This window comes from Colossoma macropomum, unplaced genomic scaffold (genome assembly GCF_904425465.1).
Source record: "Colossoma macropomum unplaced genomic scaffold, Colossoma_macropomum, whole genome shotgun sequence".
Classification (NCBI taxonomy): Eukaryota; Metazoa; Chordata; class Actinopteri; order Characiformes; family Serrasalmidae; genus Colossoma; species Colossoma macropomum.
The window spans coordinates 24,099,154-24,116,067 of NW_023494804.1; the positions used below are offsets into that span (position 1 = coordinate 24,099,154).

The following is a 16,914-nucleotide window of genomic DNA, read 5'->3' on the forward strand; positions in this document are numbered from 1 at the left end:
CTTTCACAAAGACTTTCAAATAAAATTGTACTTATGTCCATGTACCATTAGTCAGTGTAAAGGAAAAAAACACACATAACGTTGTCTCCTTTTTATGCGCACAAGAAGACTTTTAAAAGACTTTCAAAACTCAGCAAGTGGTGCAACTGGAATAATTTAGGTGTTTTGGCCAAAGTTGAAAAGCTTGTCCAAACCAGCAAACAGTAGCTGTGAAAGAATGTGGCGCACAGACTGGTCAGATTGATTAGACTATTGGTGTTTTGTACTGTTCCATACTTGATCTCCTACCTCTAGTCCTGCAGAGTTTCTTGTTTCTGCATCTCTAACATGTCTCTAGGACTTAATCATTAGCTAATGATGGGACTCAGGTGCAGAAAAACATGAACCTGCGCAGAGCTGAAAAACACTGGCGTAGCTGAAACTGTGTGAAACAGGGTTTGTGTTTATTGCTGAGCAGTTTGTGCTCATTAGTAAGCCTGCAAGGCCTTGAAATAGAGGACTGCAAAAGGACACGCAGCCCATTAGGCCTTTAGCTCATAGGCTCTTGTGACACATAAAAAGCCTTTCAAAACGCTGCACAGCACGGCAAGCAGAAGCACACAAAGGCATAAAAATCGTATCCACAGCTAACAAGACGCCCTTTCAAGCAGAAGCATTTGAGTTCAGTTCATCAGGTGACCAAACTCACTCTCTGGAAGTGACCACAGAGAAATGTCTATGTCACAAATCACTTTTAACACCGCAATACTCAGACTCAGAGGCAAACTGGAGAAACCTTTAGTGAAATGCCAAACATCCATCTAATGTTAGCATTAGCTGGCTTACTGCTTGCAGACCACACTGTGTTAAGAAATAATCCAGAACACTGATTCTGTTTTTTGAACCCTCAGGTAAGAAAACACTGCATCTTACTTGCCACATCAGGAACCTCCCTTTTGAAATAGATATGGAAATAGTTGTGGAATTCATTAAATTCAAGTTGATTAGGATTTAGGAAAAGACAAAATTTAATTTTGTGCTGAATCATTCAGATCAATGGGCCTCATTCACCAAACAGTCTTAAGAAGAAATTTCTTCGTTACGTCTGCAAACACAGTTTTCACAAAGATTCTGACATTCACCAGTGTTTTCTTATTTTGGATTTGTTCTTAGGTAAGAATAGAATCTACACACACTCAAGAGCACAAGGGTGTGAACAGTTCTGCAGTTCAAGAGCTCATCATGAATCTGACAGACTTTTTCTTAGGACATTTCCCAAGAACAAATATAACAAAAAGCTTATGAAGATGGTGAATGAAGCCCAATGTAAGTTGGCACTGTGTCTCACCTTTGAAGGTGCTTTCATCTAACAGACTGCCTTTTTTTAGAATAAACTAACCAAATATCTAATCCAAAGTTTCTGTTAAAGAGGAATTCCACAAATTTTTCAATGTTCAATGTTTAATGTAAACAGTAATTCAGTGATTTGATGTAAAATGGTTCAATTTGTAGAGAAACTTATTCTGATTTCTTTACAGTGGTGGTGATAAGAACCAGAGGTCACCATGTCTACAGTGCAAATAAAGCCAGTTTATTTACTATTCAAAACCACCGGTGAGCCAACACAAGCCTTTTGAGTTTTTATATGTAATGTTGATGAAGGTAAAATATTGGGAAATCTGAAAAAATAAGTTTTCTTTAGGGAGTATTTTGCCTTAAAACACCCTTCTTGTATTCTTCCACTAAGAGCTCAAATAAAATAAATTATTAAAATACATTTTAGACAAACACAATCACGGAACGACCATAAAAGGTGTTAAAACTCTTCAGACGTCTGGTTCCTGTCACTACCACTGTGAATATTTATGACTCAAACTTCTCTAGAACAAAGCATTTTACACCAAGCCACTTAGTGATTTATTGACACATTAACTATTTAATTGGGCAGAAATTTTGAAAAATTGGTGGGGTTTCCCTGCAAAATCCAATAATGGTGGAGGTGTACTTGCAGGGCATTGTAAGGCCAAACAAAATATATTTAAGATTTCCTACTATTTTACCATTATTACACTTGAAAACATAAGACACATCTAGGTTCACTAGTAATTCTGGGTAGTAAATCAAAGGGCAACGTTTGCACGGTTGCATTGTTGATACTGTGGCCTTCAGTTTCTGTCACCACCACTGAAAAGAAAATCAGTGTTGGCTACGTTTCTCTATGATTAATTCAATAATTTCACATGTTTTTGTTGTTTACATCTCATCCCTGTAAATGAATGCAGATATTTTGAAAAGAAGGGTGGAATTGTTATGAATGAGAGCCTCACCAGGTGCAGGAGTTCAGCTACAGACTATTTATTTGACAGACAAATCAAAAATATATGCAGCATTTCAAATGAAATGCAAACCTCAAAGAAAAACGATATACAGTTCAGAAATAATGGAACAGTTTGTCAAACAGTTCTGTGTACTTTCATGCTGAGTTAATGGCAATTCAAAGATGCCATTGGAAAAAAAAAAAATCTATGTGCCACAATTCAATGTGTATTCATTTATCTTACATCAAAAAATAGGAATACCAAAAACATTCCTGGAAAAACAGCAGGCAAAGTTGATCAAAATGTTTTATACAGATAACAAAAATAATACAAAAACATGATCTTTGTCCAAAAATTTACAGGAAAGAAAAATCAGAATAAAATAATCCTTTATACAAATACCACATAACAACATCGATATTTCAGTAACATCATATAGAGACTGTATTTTACTGTGTGATGTAAAACATGACGAGGAAGGCCGAACTCCTGACATGTAAACGATCGGAGATAACAGAAGGGTAAGCTACAGCACTGTCTTTTACAAAATGTACAAAACATCTGCCTCTAACTGGGAACAACATAATACTTTTATTTCTTTTTTTTACATTATGCGACAGTACAAAAACATCTTGTGCCTAGAAGTGTTGAGGTGAAGCGAAGGTGACTCTGTGCTGGCCCCTTAGTCAAGTGACTTCGGTCATTGACGCCGAATGGTTCTGAAAGGCAGAAGAGATTGGGTTCAGAGTGATGCGCATCAAGGCTGCTGTTTCTTTCAGAGGGAAACATCTCTCTAAACAGATGCTGCCCCAACTCTGATTATACTTCAATCAAGACCAAACAAAAAGAGGCCAAATGCAGAGAATTGGGAGAGCTGAGGAGCGAGATGTCAACCCATTTCCTCCTGAATCAACCACTTCGCCCCTCTTGCTCATCCTAATAAAAACTTTTGACGGGATGCTTGATCCCCATCCCGCTTACCACATGCGTTGAGTTTCATTGTTTAGGGCATTGTCCTTAACAACCCATCCCAAACGGCAACGGACTGATGAGTTTGTGTCTTTCACATTTGTCAAAATTGCGAGGCGAATTTCTCCGGCCCACTCTGGAGCAGAGCCTGTTGAAGCAGAAGGGCTGTTTTCGCTGGCTCAATGTCAACAGAGCTGTCTGGCTAGATTTTCCCTACTGCACAAGATGTCAAAATCAATTTGGAAAAGAACCATTGTATTTCCCTGCTGTATATGATAAAAACGCAGGCACCCCCTCCGCCCAGCTTTAAGAGGAATAAATGGCAACCTGCTGGTGCTCTAGCAGATGGAACCTTGGTGCAATTGCAGCGCATCACTGACAGCTTTAGGGCAAAGTGACTATTACAGGCATAGCATGAAATTTCAGTAAAGGTTACGAAATTAAAAGCAAAACTCAAGGCAATTCAGGGAAATGAACTGAAATATATCCATTCAGACTAAATATAATAGCTCCTGCATAAATATGATAGGAGCACAACATGTGGTGGAAACAGTAAATGTGAAGGAAGTTTCCAAATACCTTCAAGGCGGAGCCTTTCACAACACGACATATGACAAATAGTCTCTTTAAAGTATAAGCAGCCCATATCCACCCACCACATGCCACGCTATGAACCTGAACCCCGTTTTGGACATCACGATACACGTCTAAGAGATCACTTTGATACATGATTCATCCACACAGACAACCTTGATAGACCATTATTAGAGTATGAGCCATATATCATTATGAGAACATGTGTACACTCTTAAAAGTAAAGCAAAGCCACAGAAAAGAATCCCTAAAGAACCTTTCAGTAGATGGTTCTTTACAGATTCATTTCTGTAAACAAAGATTGGAGAGTGTGAAGAAAGTTCTATACCCAATAAAGATTCTTTGTAGAACCAGTGCTGTGTGAGAGTCAGAGACCACCCTTGGTTTTTTAATTTCCAGTCAAGTACGTTATTGACGATACATTTCTAAGTAGATATTTCTGAGGAGATAAGGGAAAATAAGTAGTGGAGAAACTGGGACTCCTGACAGCTAAACCTGGTAGACCACCAAAACTGTCCTCATCAACTGAACAGCATTTAAAGCTTTGATCTTTGAGAGAGAGGAGAAAATCGAGCTGCACTCTTGCTTCAGATCTTGAAAAATCCACGTGTTTCTGTCCATCCTTCCACTGTGAGAGGACACTCAACACCAGGAGTCTGAAAAGATGTGTAGCTGTCAAGAAGCTCTTACGGAGCAAAAAGAAAGAAAAAAAAACAATTTGGAAAATCAAAGAAATGCTGGCATTCTCCGAACAATGGACTGACCACCCCAAGTCCAGACCTCACTGAATGTGTTACTTGGATTGTGAGAAACAGAAAAGGCAACCAACTTTTAACTTTGAAGGTGTGGAAAAATATCCCTGTAGATTTCTCTGAAAAATTGAAAGCAAGTCTCCTGAAAAGAATGGAAGCTGTAATAAAACACTTAATACTAAACAGTATGATATCTAGTTGTTAAGGCTTCTGTGTAAATTTTAAAACGTTTCTTTCCCTGATGCTGACAAAACGAGTGACTTGTACATACAGGCCGTTTTGACTGGACTTTAATGATTTAATCAATAAAAGCTTTCTGATTTTTGCACAATACTGTATGTGTAGACATTTAGGAACCTTTTTAGGAACCTTTGTTTTTAAGAGCGTAGGTGAATGTGCTGATGAATCTACCTGTGCACTGAGGGTCTCGAGAGGGCTCTCCACACGAGGAAACGTCATCAGCGGGAGGCCACGGTAATCCTCCGTCTTCTGTTTGGCAGGAGTCGAGTGAGCCCCTTTGAAGTTGTTCACCACACACAGACCCTGTATAGCAGAAGACACATCAAGCCAATAAAGTGATTTGGTAAACGCTAAGCTCCAGACAAGTACTGAACACAGGGCTATGAGGAGTGGGGTTGGTTTATGTACTGGAACTAAGGACACTGTGGCAGTACCTGACAACCAGCAACAGAGAAACTACTCCTCAGTACTGACTTATGTAAACAGAAAAAGACGCAAGCTAAAAGTTAATATGCCTCCCTACAAAAACATTATCTTTTACTCTGAAAAGTAATGATATATATATATATATATATATATATATATATATATATATATATATATATATATATATCGCTGTTGTCGGAAAAAAACCTTGTATCTCCAAAATGGTAATTTTACAGGAAAAGGAAAAAAACCTACTTTACTTTTAATGTAAGTCAAGGGAACCAGACTTTTTTTTCATGATATTTACACACAATGTAAAGAGCAACAAGCATTTTCAAATTATGTCAAAGACTGAAAAACGACAAAAAAGGAGATATGAGGTTTTCTTCTGACAACAGCGATATACAGCTGTATACTGATTCAAAAAGAAAGCAAAAAAGTACAAGCTAAAGATCCACAATGTAATGTAATGCAGTAAACATTACTGGGAACACCAGTAGCTTCTTTGATTGATTTACAAAATTTCTTATTTTTTGTGCTTTTCTCAGTTTTCTCACTTCTTGACAGCCATAGAGTTTATCTGACTTCTCCCAGTGGAAGGACAGACAAAAAACCTGTGGATTTCATCAGATCTGAAGTAAGAGTGAAGCTGGATTTCCTCCTCTCTCTAAAAGATGAAAGTATCTGATGATCATCATTGTGGTCGTCTACTAGGTCTTCTATAGCTGTTAGGAGTCCTGTTTTCTTTGTTTTGTTTTTTTTAATCCAGTTTTGGAAATTAGATATTAATTTCCTCAAAAACGTCTCTTGAAAAAATGAATAACTTGTAGTTAATGGTTGTTTTGACTGGCAATTAAAGAGTGGTCTCTGACTTGAAGTGCTATAATTATAGATCACTGCTACTGGTCCAATCATCATGACATGGTCACATAATATAAAGAGCAACTGCTGTTTTAAAATGATGTACAAAAAAAACAAAACAAAAAAATAAATTCAATTTGCTCTGAAAAATTTCAAAAAAAGTAATTAAGCTGACCAGAAAGAGAGCCACAGAGCTTCCCAGGATGAAGCCGGCGATGACGTCTGAGCAGTGGTTGCGGTATTCCGACACACGGTTGAGGCCGGTGAGGAAAGCTGCACACAGGGTCCCCAAACACAGCACGGGCTTAGCCAGGCGGCTGCTCTTCGTCTTGATGGTGCTCGTGATGTACATCTGAAAAGAGGCAAGCGGGCATAGGCACATACACAAACAAAAACACAGACACACACCACAGAAAGAGGCAGGATGATTTATTTCACACAGAGAGCGATGCCCGCCAGGTGACCGAAGAAAGGGGCTTAAGTAAATACACACAGCTTGGAACAACCTTGAGGAGATTAAGGCCAATTATGGAGGAAGTGATGGGAGTAAATAACAAAACTTAAGTTGCTCAAGGAGACCAGGCTGCACCGAGGCTCGCCACAGCACTTTAATCCAAGGACATTTTGCAGACTCACTTATTCTTTGAACATGCTGATGCGGAGCTGGTGAATTAACATGACTGGGGTTGCCTCGGCTATTTCCAGAACTGGCTCATCTGTAAAATGGAATATGCCCAATACTGTGACGGCAGCTTACACACACCCAGAAGTGCTAATCCATCGGACCCCCCAAACCTCACACACCCACTCTTCACTGTAAACAACTGTGAACCACATTGATGTAAACCACATATATTGATTTAATCCATTCCATTCTATCCTATCATTACATTTTCTGTCCGACAAGGTCATTCAACCCTTCAAAGTCTGATGTTATTACTGTCTTTTTGCTACTATATTTAAATGCAGGCACACAATAAATGACAGTTCCATAATTAATTAGATTTATTTTTGATTTAGTTTGTGGACAGGTTTGAGTCGTTAAGCTCATTTTTTTCTTTTTAAAATGTTTTGTAATGTAGGACCCCTTCCCCAAGTGGATGAGTCTGATGACTGCGTGTTGAAAGAGTATTCAAAGATGCAGTCAAAACCCTGTGAAGGACATGTCTTCAGAGGATGAAAGTGAATTATCTACTACCTTCATCAATATAATGTTTACTTTGCATTTAAGACCTAAACATTAAGCCGGACCTTTTTTTTTAGCCTGTGTGTTAATATGCCAATAGTATGACGTGGTCCAAAAACTCCCACGAAATCCAACTCGATGACTTAAAGCATTTTTACACTCGAATTGTTTTCCAGACCCAGGACCACTTACTCTGCAAGTGTAGTACATTTGGTTAAGTGCAGAATTCTTGTGTGTGAAACTAATGAGCTCCTCCCACAAACAAGCCCAGAATCGATCCTGGGTGTGGACCCAAGTATTTGATGAGTCCAAGTTCATTCATACAGAACATACATTCAATGTTTCAATGAGCTACACACAAGGGTTAACAGACACCTGACAGCTGATACGGCCCCTTTCACTTGTCATTTCTTCATATGGAATTCCAAAAGGCATGCCTTTCTGTACTATGAACAGTGTTTTTGAAATCGGAGAAAAGTTTTAACCTTGTCCATGTGACTAAACAGTAATATAGTAAAATTTGAAGATATCACCAATCCGACTGGATTTCAGGAAAAAAAAGGAATGAATCTGATCCAACCCTGTAACAAATCTCTCCGGAAGCATCCCTGCTTACACTGTGTGATGTCATGTTGTTAGCTGTGAATTTTCTCCTGTGGGGCAGTAGTCATGCAGGGCCAGATGGGGTCTTTGAACAATAATAAACATCTGGGGACAACTTGCTAAGCTTCTGGTGCTGGACAGCTGCAAAATCCACCGCTAACGAGGGTACACCCTCTCTAAAATCCAAATCTGAAATTCCTCTAGTCCACGTTCTTTTATTTATTTATTTTTTTACTTACTTCTATTTTTCCATTGCAAGAGGTAATATTTATTTTTGCCACATAAAATGTGTTCTCCACAGGCTCTTCAGGCTTATCTGGGATTCTTTGGGGGGCATTTCTATCATGCTAATTTATGTTGCATAAATTCTGAACTTGGCTGATTCCAATCATGCACCCCTAAATGAAACCCATCCACAAGTGAAAGAAAGTAACATTACTTCTTTCTGTTAAAAAGAAGAAGAAAAAAAAGAAAATTCTGTGTAGATTCTTACAGTGACATAGACCGCAGAGTAGACACTGAGTGACGCGTCTTTGGAAGGGAAGGACCTCCTGGCTCTCTCCACCACCACCTGGTTCCCTGTGCAGATGTTGCCATGGGAGATGAACTGGTGGTTGAAGCGGCATTCCATGCCTGTGTAATTTGGCTTGCAGACGGTGAGGAAGTAGGGCGCCAGATTGCCCGTCACCACCTGACCGGCATTCACGAAGATGTCTGTCGCAAACAGACCAAACGCGAAGACACCTACAGTGGGACATGCCAACACGTTTCAATTCGGCTCACTGCTCCCAATCAGGGCACAGACAACACAGGCAATCTGATCAGAGATTCTAGGAAGCACAGACACGAATGCAGCTTTGGCAGAACATCTTTTTCACATTTCCAGATTCAACAGACAATATAATTAGCATGTCCTACTGTGCAGATAAACCAAATGTAGCAGAATTCTGGTATTTATATATTCATGTACACAAATCAAATATGGACTTCCCAAACTACTTTAGAAGAGGTTTGCTCCTTTCCCCAATTCATTATTGCCATCTTGTGATGTACACAGTGATACTATCTGACCTGCTTCAGCATGAAATTGCACATCGTTGAAAGAAATGTGTTATAATTCATGGAGCCTCTCGTTGTTTGAAAGGTGCCCATGAGCAATGAGCTTGACAAGAGAAAACTACCACCACCAGAGACAGGGAGAGAGAAAGAGAGAGCAAGAGACACAGACTGAGAAAGAGACAAAAGAAAGAAGAAATGCTTGCCTGTTCTGAGTGTTGGAGATTGTCTACGAGCTCAGAGTGAAAAGTATTCAATACAATGGCCCATATCATTGCAATACCAGGCCTCAAAGGACACCATTACTGGAGTCTCTCCTGAATTATGCATCGGGGTCAAGTAATGCTGTAGGAGTTAGCGCTCTTCACAGCAGACCTGAGATGGATTTCAGAGGTGAAAGTACACTGAAAACTCACCATCAATATTCGGGACATAAAAGACCGAAAGAGAGGAAAAAAACTGACTGATATGGAAAACTTTATTATTATAAACTAATAATGGACCCAAGTATTTATTAATAATAATAATAATAATAATAATAATAATAATTATAATTATTATTATTATTATTATTATTATTATTATTATTTATAATATATATTATTACTATTATTATTTCTACTATATATTGATTGCTATATGTCATAAAATTAATCTGGATACTCTGGAAACTCCAGTTTGTTTGTTTGTTGTGGTTTTGTTGCTTCATTAGTAAACATATGAACAGCCAGGGGTGCACCAGAATTCATTTTTGCATGCATGCTGTATACCTACTTCAAAAACCCTCCCTGAACTTATCAGTCCAGCTCCATGTTAAAAATCAGAACAGAACGGAAGGTCGTTGCTTCTCGCATCTTTCACCTCAAGCTGTTTGGAAATCCTGTGCTAGAGCTTGGATTAAAAAGATATGGTGCTCGTAAAATGAACTCTAAACCAAAAAAAAAGACTCACCGATAAACCTGATGATCCTGCGAATGAGTGGATTCAGGTAGCAGCATTCCCCAGTAACAATGGTCTTCTCTTGGGCAATGAGGGCCTCTCTAGTAGACTTCATTACGTACATGGAGATCTCCCCAATAAAGACCTATGTAATATCAAAAACAATGATATACCAAATTGCATAGGCAAAAATAAACGCACCTGAACAGACACACAGAATTTTCAGTTTATTAGGTACACCTACCTTGAACCTACACTCATCAGCCACTTTATCAGAAAAACCTATCATCCAAGTGCACTTTGTAGGACCACCCTAGGAGCACCACTGACCACGTGTTATTGGGGTGGTGGACCATTCTCACCACAGCAATGACATGGACATGGTAGTGGGTTTTGTAAACACTGTACACTTGCAGGCTGCTATTAGACACGCCTACCTTATTGGCACATCTTTCTTGTGTACAGTTAAAGACTGTGTTCATAGCAGTGAAATTCATGAGCACTGAAAAAGGTAAGAAGTTTAGAAACCAATTAACTGTAGTGAGGTCCAGTGGCATCACTGTGAGAAGAACATTTTAGTGATTTTAACAATTTTCAGGACAATACAAAGAGACTACAGTACAAGGAGAATTGCTGTGGGATTATTTAGTTAAGTGAGTCCCACAATTATGTAAATACAAGTCAATTTTTTTGTACAAAATTTGGCAGGTATTTCTTGATACCTCACATATATTATAAACAGAGGTCAAATTTCCTGTAACTTGTGTTCTGTGTACTGGCTCCAAAATGGCAGGTCATGCTTGGACTCCAATTTCAGATGGTCTCGATGCACTTACAGCAGTCTCTTTTTAACTTCTTGGTAACATTAGATATGTAAGTTCTGACTGGCTGATAAAAATTAAAATACTATGTGGGTCGGCCGAATAATGACCGAGAACTCCTCCTGTGCTGTGGGGCAAAGGAGGGATTCTCCTTCAGAATTTTTTGCAGGAATGAATAATATCCATAGGTAATATGAAAATTTACCTATTAAACTACTCAGTGTACATTCTTAATGTTTTCTCTTTAGCCTGCTTTGAGTTGATTCAAATGCTAGATGTGCCAGTAGTGCAAGTATAAAATACGAATAGCTGATTAAACAGAACATTTCCCACGTCGGCGGCGGAAAAAAACACAATCTCTCACTGAATAACAGTTTACTTAACACATCAACTGAAATGCAACCGTTACTCAGCATCTAGTGAAAAGCTGGGTTTTTATGGCCATCCCAGGGACCATGAAGGGAGGAAAAAGGCTACCACGTAAGTGCATTTTATGCCAGAGGGATGGCAACAGTGCTGTTTTTTACTCCACTAGCTAAGATTTTCTCTCCGCAGTGTCTGTCCAGCTTTAATGCATTTCCTTACTCCAGAGGGCAGAGCATTGTGCTCCTGTTAAAAGCTTGTTTTATCAGCTCTGCTAGGCTTACAGCAGTAAAATAGGACTGTCAATATCTCATGATTTTATTTTTTGTGACCAAAATGACAGTAACCCTCAGCTCACCAAATAGCGCAGATGGCTATTCAATTTAACCTTTCAGCCATGAAGTTATGGTCACCATTGTGTAGACAATGTGATCTTGTAATTATACCACAATATTTTCTTATTTGTTAATAAAACTGCTGCTTATTTGCCTGAGGGAATCACTGCTAAGACAAGGCAAATAGCTTTATATACATCGACTGGCCACTTCATTAAGAACAGGAGCAGGTATTATTTAGATGGTGGATTATTCTCAGCACTGCAGTGACACTGACGTGGTGGTACTGTGTTAGTGTGTGTTGTGCTGGTATGAGTTAATCAGACACAGCAATGCTGAAGTTTTTTGTGGGCGGAATCCTTTGACCACTGATGAAGGAAGGACTAAAGAGGACGACTTACACAAACTGTGCAACAACAGATGAGCTACTGTCTCTTTGAGCTGCTGTACTTTACTTTTAGGTGGACCAACAATGTAGGTACATCTAACAGAGCAGACAGTGACTGGATACAGTGTTTAAAACCTCCAGCAACATGGCTATGTCTGAAGTGGCTGGTCAGTGTACACACACACACACACACACACACACACACACACACACACACACACATACACATACATATATATATATATATATATATATATATATATATATATATATATATATATATATATATATATATCAGACTTCATGTCAAATACATTAAAACACTTAAAAATGACAGAGGATGAAAACTAACTGACTTACAAGACAAGCTTTAGTCCTTATTCTTTATTTCTTTCAATCCATTTTCATTAAAACTGCTACTTAAAAAGAGCAATCTTAATATTACATGACCCAGCATTATATGATGCAAAGAACTGTAACTATGCCTTCTTACACCCTTAAAAGAGCTGAAAGAGCTTTTGACTAAAATCCTAAGAGAGACAGATAAGTGGGCACTATCTTTCTACTGATCATATTCGAGACCATATGGGGGGAATGTGCTGTCATCGCTCATTAGTGCTAGGTGCTTTATGGCCTATATGGGTCGCAAGACGCCATGGGTCACTGTGTGGCGCATAAAATACTGTACGGATTGCTCCAATGCCAAGCCACCCAATTTAATTTTCCATTCATTTAGTTCAGCTCGTTCCTTGATTCATAAAGGCACTAAAGCAAGGTTAAAGTGTAAGTCATCATTGCCCTTTTGGCCAAAAAGCAAAACCACCACGTGACACTGCAGATTGCCTTTTAGTCCAAAGCTCCTCTCATGTTCAGAACAGTATTGTTTCATTCTTTGAACTGCAAAGACTGAAGACACGGTGCCCTCTTGTGTTCAAGTCCGGTATACAAGGGAGGACATGTGCCTGAAGGATTCTAAGAGTGGCCAAGGTAAACCAAATCTTTTTTTCATTCTAACCTCACAGTCAAAAATACAAAATAATGGTGCCAAAAAAGGTCCTCTGGAGCAGTTCCACAGAAGAATGACTTTTCAATGAACCTTTCAATAGAGAGTTTTTTTTTGTTTTTTTAAAGAGAGAACCATCCCCCGAAAGGTTCTTCAGGCCACCACAAGTAGTTCTATGGCATCACTCCAAAGAACTCTGTTTAAGCACCTTATTTTTTAAGAGCATAACAGCCCTCGGTCAAGCTTAAGTTGCACTCAGGATGCTCCAGGCTCAACTGCACACTATTTTGACTTGTTTATTAAGTCATTAAGTCATTAAATGAAATGCCTAAAGTCAAGAATTCTATTCCAGAAGTTTTACTCACAACAGCAGTGGGAACTGCAGCCACCACGCAATAAAGCACAAGTGGAGGGATGAAGCTGTTCTCTTCAGCCCCAGGATACGGCTTCATCAGGTCAGCATCGTTGCAGAAGAAGCCCTGGATGTGGATCCCGAAGGTGTCGGTGCACTCAAAGTAGTAAGCCAGCAGCACCGTGCCAGCCATGATAACCAACTGTAAGAGAAATACAGCCTCTAATATTCATCATCTACACATTATCATAATAAACATCATTGCTGATGTAAAAACCTTGTATCTCTTAAATGGTAACTTTATAGGAGGAAGAAAAACCCGTCCTAACTTTTATTGTGACGCAACTTGCAAGTGTAACAATAAAAAAAATACATAAAAATTGGTTACAAAGATTTTTATATGCCTGTGACAATATATGTTTTCAGTATCTGATTTTCCTTCGAACGTCAGACAATTTGGACACATCCACAGTAATTCACCAAACTCAAAACAAACACAGTCACGACCACCTCCATCTGCTTTTTCATTTTTTTTTTCCACTGTCAAACTCATTCTCTCACTCCTTCACCCTCACCTCCCCCCACTCTCTCTCTCTAAAACACTGCTTCAAGGCTTACATAAACCCTTTCTCTGTGCTCCGCTAATGAACGGCTCCTGTAGAAAGGGCCACAGGCATGCTTTTTTTTAAAAAGTAATATGTTATATAACGGCTCACAATGTGGAGAAACAGGGCTGCTCTACTTCATGGCTGATTAATGACACTGTACGCATTTTCCAGGCAGGAAAAGAACATGCCTTCATTTTGGACCTCATGGCAAATAGATGAGACACATTTAATACTTTCATGAGTGAGACCGCGGAAAATGTTTCTGCAGAGTTGATGCACCCTGCTACCCGTAAAAAATAAATACGGTGTATGGCAATGAAACAGAACAGCCTGAGATACAGTGCATTTTATCTCTAATGTTGAAAGAAAAGAAATCTCTTATCACCTTCCTCACTATTTTTTTCTTTTTTTGAAACAGAAGTTGAAAGCAGACACATTTAAATCATCTGAACAGTTCAGAACTGGGGCAGATTTGGACTTGGACTGAATTTGACGTGCCACTATCAACAGGGAACACCATTAAAAATTACTTTTGGTCCCTCAGATGTCTGCGCCCAGAACAAATCAGCACTAAACACACTGAAGACCCGTGGACAGGATAAAATAAAGGTGAGCAATGGGGCAAAAAATTAACACCATAATAGTCGCCTGAAAATATTGTTCACCCAAAAGTTGAACAAGTAAAGGGCTGACATGTAATCAGCTATTAGTTACTATGCAGTTTAAGCACTTATTATGCATTAGTTGTTGTTTTCAGGCCTTATTAAACATGCAGAGGCTCAAAGTTCCAGAACTACTGACAATACCCACAAAATATGTACTCCAACATATTTTATCATGATAATGATGATGTCATCACACTGCCCATCTCTAGTACAACACTCCACTTGTTTTCTCTTATTGAAACTTGTACATGGGATCGAATGACGCTTTGTGCATTTATTAGTGGTATCAAGGCTATCAAGATAATAATGCATTAAGGTAACAAATTACTAACAGCACTCATTTTTAACTCTGTTAATGCATTTTCCTAGTTTGACCCTTGAAACCACCCATAGGTCCAGCTTGAAATCTTGCTACTTGTGCGCTGTTGTTATGATGCTGTGGCTGTAGATGGGCTTGGCATACACATCTTGACAGTAAGTGCATTTGTGCTTGTAAAGGTGTCACAAGTCATTAGAATTACTGCTCTAAATAAACAAACAGTAGTTTTCTTGTGACCTAGTCAAACAAAGTTTGGTTCCAGATTTCCCAGCCAAAACAAACACTGTTGCAGTGCCATTCACCTTAAGTGTAAACAATACTGGTCTTAAAGAATCTCTCTTGTTACAGGAAAAATGCCAATTACTATACTGGCCAACAAGCATTTGGATCGATTCCTGACACCGCTGAGCAGCGGTCAACAGGTCAGACGTTTCTTCTACGAGGCAGTTTACAGCACTTCTAGTGAAGAGAACATCACAGGAGGCTGAATTCAGCTTCCTGCTTACTCGCACTTCTCATAGAACTAAATTACAAAGTTGTCAAAACGAAACAGCAAAAAAATAGTTTTCTTAATGCACAGAGGTATTAGATCTCCAACATCTGTCTGGCTCATTAGAACTGCATGGTGCATATCTGCTTTTTCCACTGGACTGTTTGTTGAACAGCTTACTACCTGTTTACAACTAGCCATAGACACCAACATAAACAGGCCAACCACACATCTTTCGACAAGATAAGAAAACCAAGTAAATTGCCATCCACTAATACAGCACTTTGTGTTGAAAGGGGCGGAAAACCTCAAGCCTTTGCCAAGACAAAATATAATTTCATCAATGCAATTTATTTTATGAATTTAATTTAGAAGTTTCACATGGTACAGGCTGAGCTTTGCCTCTATTACTAAGGCTGCACAAAATGTAGAAAATGCCATACTGCTATAACATTGCTCCATATTGCAATTACGATATGAATTATATGAACTGCACTATACTAAAAACACACTGGTGAACCCTTGATATGCCATGTAATATTCTGACCAAACTGGTATACATCTATTGGACTGCATGAGTGCCTTGATTTGTCAAAACACAGATATTAAAACACCTGAGCTGGGCCATGGTGACCCAACAGCAAACTCTCAAACTCTCAAATTCTCAAATAGCAGAGTGTTATTATAGCAAAAAGCCAACACTGCAATAACATACTAAAAATGACCTGTTCAGTTTAAATGTAACTTTAAATGTAATTAAATTGGATTAGTATAGCCCTTTATACATTAAATACGATGCAGCTCTGAGTGTTGGGTACGAAAGCGTGAGTTTGAAGTACTCTCTGTGGTCATGTCAGGTGAATCCACCTCGTATAACGGTCATTATAACCAATATAAGCTTCACTATCTATGCCACTTCAAACAGTTAAACTTCAATCAGAATTCAATTATTTATAATCTGCTGTGACCAAGTAATCCAAGCCTATGGCACCGAGATTAAATTCAGGTGAACAGAATTCCAGCACCTTTCCCCAGTCGTCAAACCAGTGCACTAAAAATGATTTCACTTTGCCTTAATCCGTGCGAGATAGTGAGCAGAACTAATGCATTCTAAAGGGATATTCTGGCTTGGACAAAGGCGACAGAACTAAAAAGTGCTGAGCACATTTATCACCTGCGATCTGTCTGCATAAGCGCAGCTGATGAAATCGCCTGCAAAAAGGTGTTCCCTCATTTGTGTGTAGATGACCATGGAGAGATTTCATGCCTTGCCAACAAATCTGTAGTTGAGAGGAAAAAATGTATTGTAGAACTGTGCTGCTATTCCTGAACATTAACTTCAGCACTCAGTCTGGAGAACGCTGTGTTAAAGCTGCGATGCAGTACGATCAAATTCAATAAGATTTAAACAGAGAAAATCAGATTTTTTTATAGAACTTCTTGGTTTAGCTGGATTAGCACTAAACAGAAATGTAGCACTTATTTCTGTAAATAAATAAAATGCAGACATTTTAGCGCAGTAGCCCAGCGATGCATACACAAACACACATATACACATCTATGCAATGCAGAATATGTATCAAAATGATTCCAATATGTCATCATTCATCTTTAATAAAATGCGTTACAACACGCTTTTCTTAGTAT

The 16,914-nt window shown here is 38.8% G+C and overlaps 1 protein-coding gene across 1 annotated transcript in view; it reads right to left on the reverse strand.

The window, feature by feature from the left end:
- Window positions 1–2,313: 2,313 nt before the first annotated feature.
- Window positions 2,314–16,914, reverse strand: part of plppr1 (phospholipid phosphatase related 1) — a 40,479-nt gene continuing 25,878 nt past the window's right edge. Inside the window, exons 3-8 of the mRNA XM_036595187.1 lie at window positions 13,199–13,387; window positions 9,936–10,068; window positions 8,422–8,672; window positions 6,315–6,491; window positions 5,024–5,155; window positions 2,314–3,016 (exon numbers count right to left, since the gene is read on the reverse strand). Of these exons, the coding sequence (XP_036451080.1) occupies window positions 2,984–3,016; window positions 5,024–5,155; window positions 6,315–6,491; window positions 8,422–8,672; window positions 9,936–10,068; window positions 13,199–13,387 (915 nt within the window). The 3' untranslated portion in view covers window positions 2,314–2,983. The remainder of the gene's footprint in view (window positions 3,017–5,023; window positions 5,156–6,314; window positions 6,492–8,421; window positions 8,673–9,935; window positions 10,069–13,198; window positions 13,388–16,914) is intronic.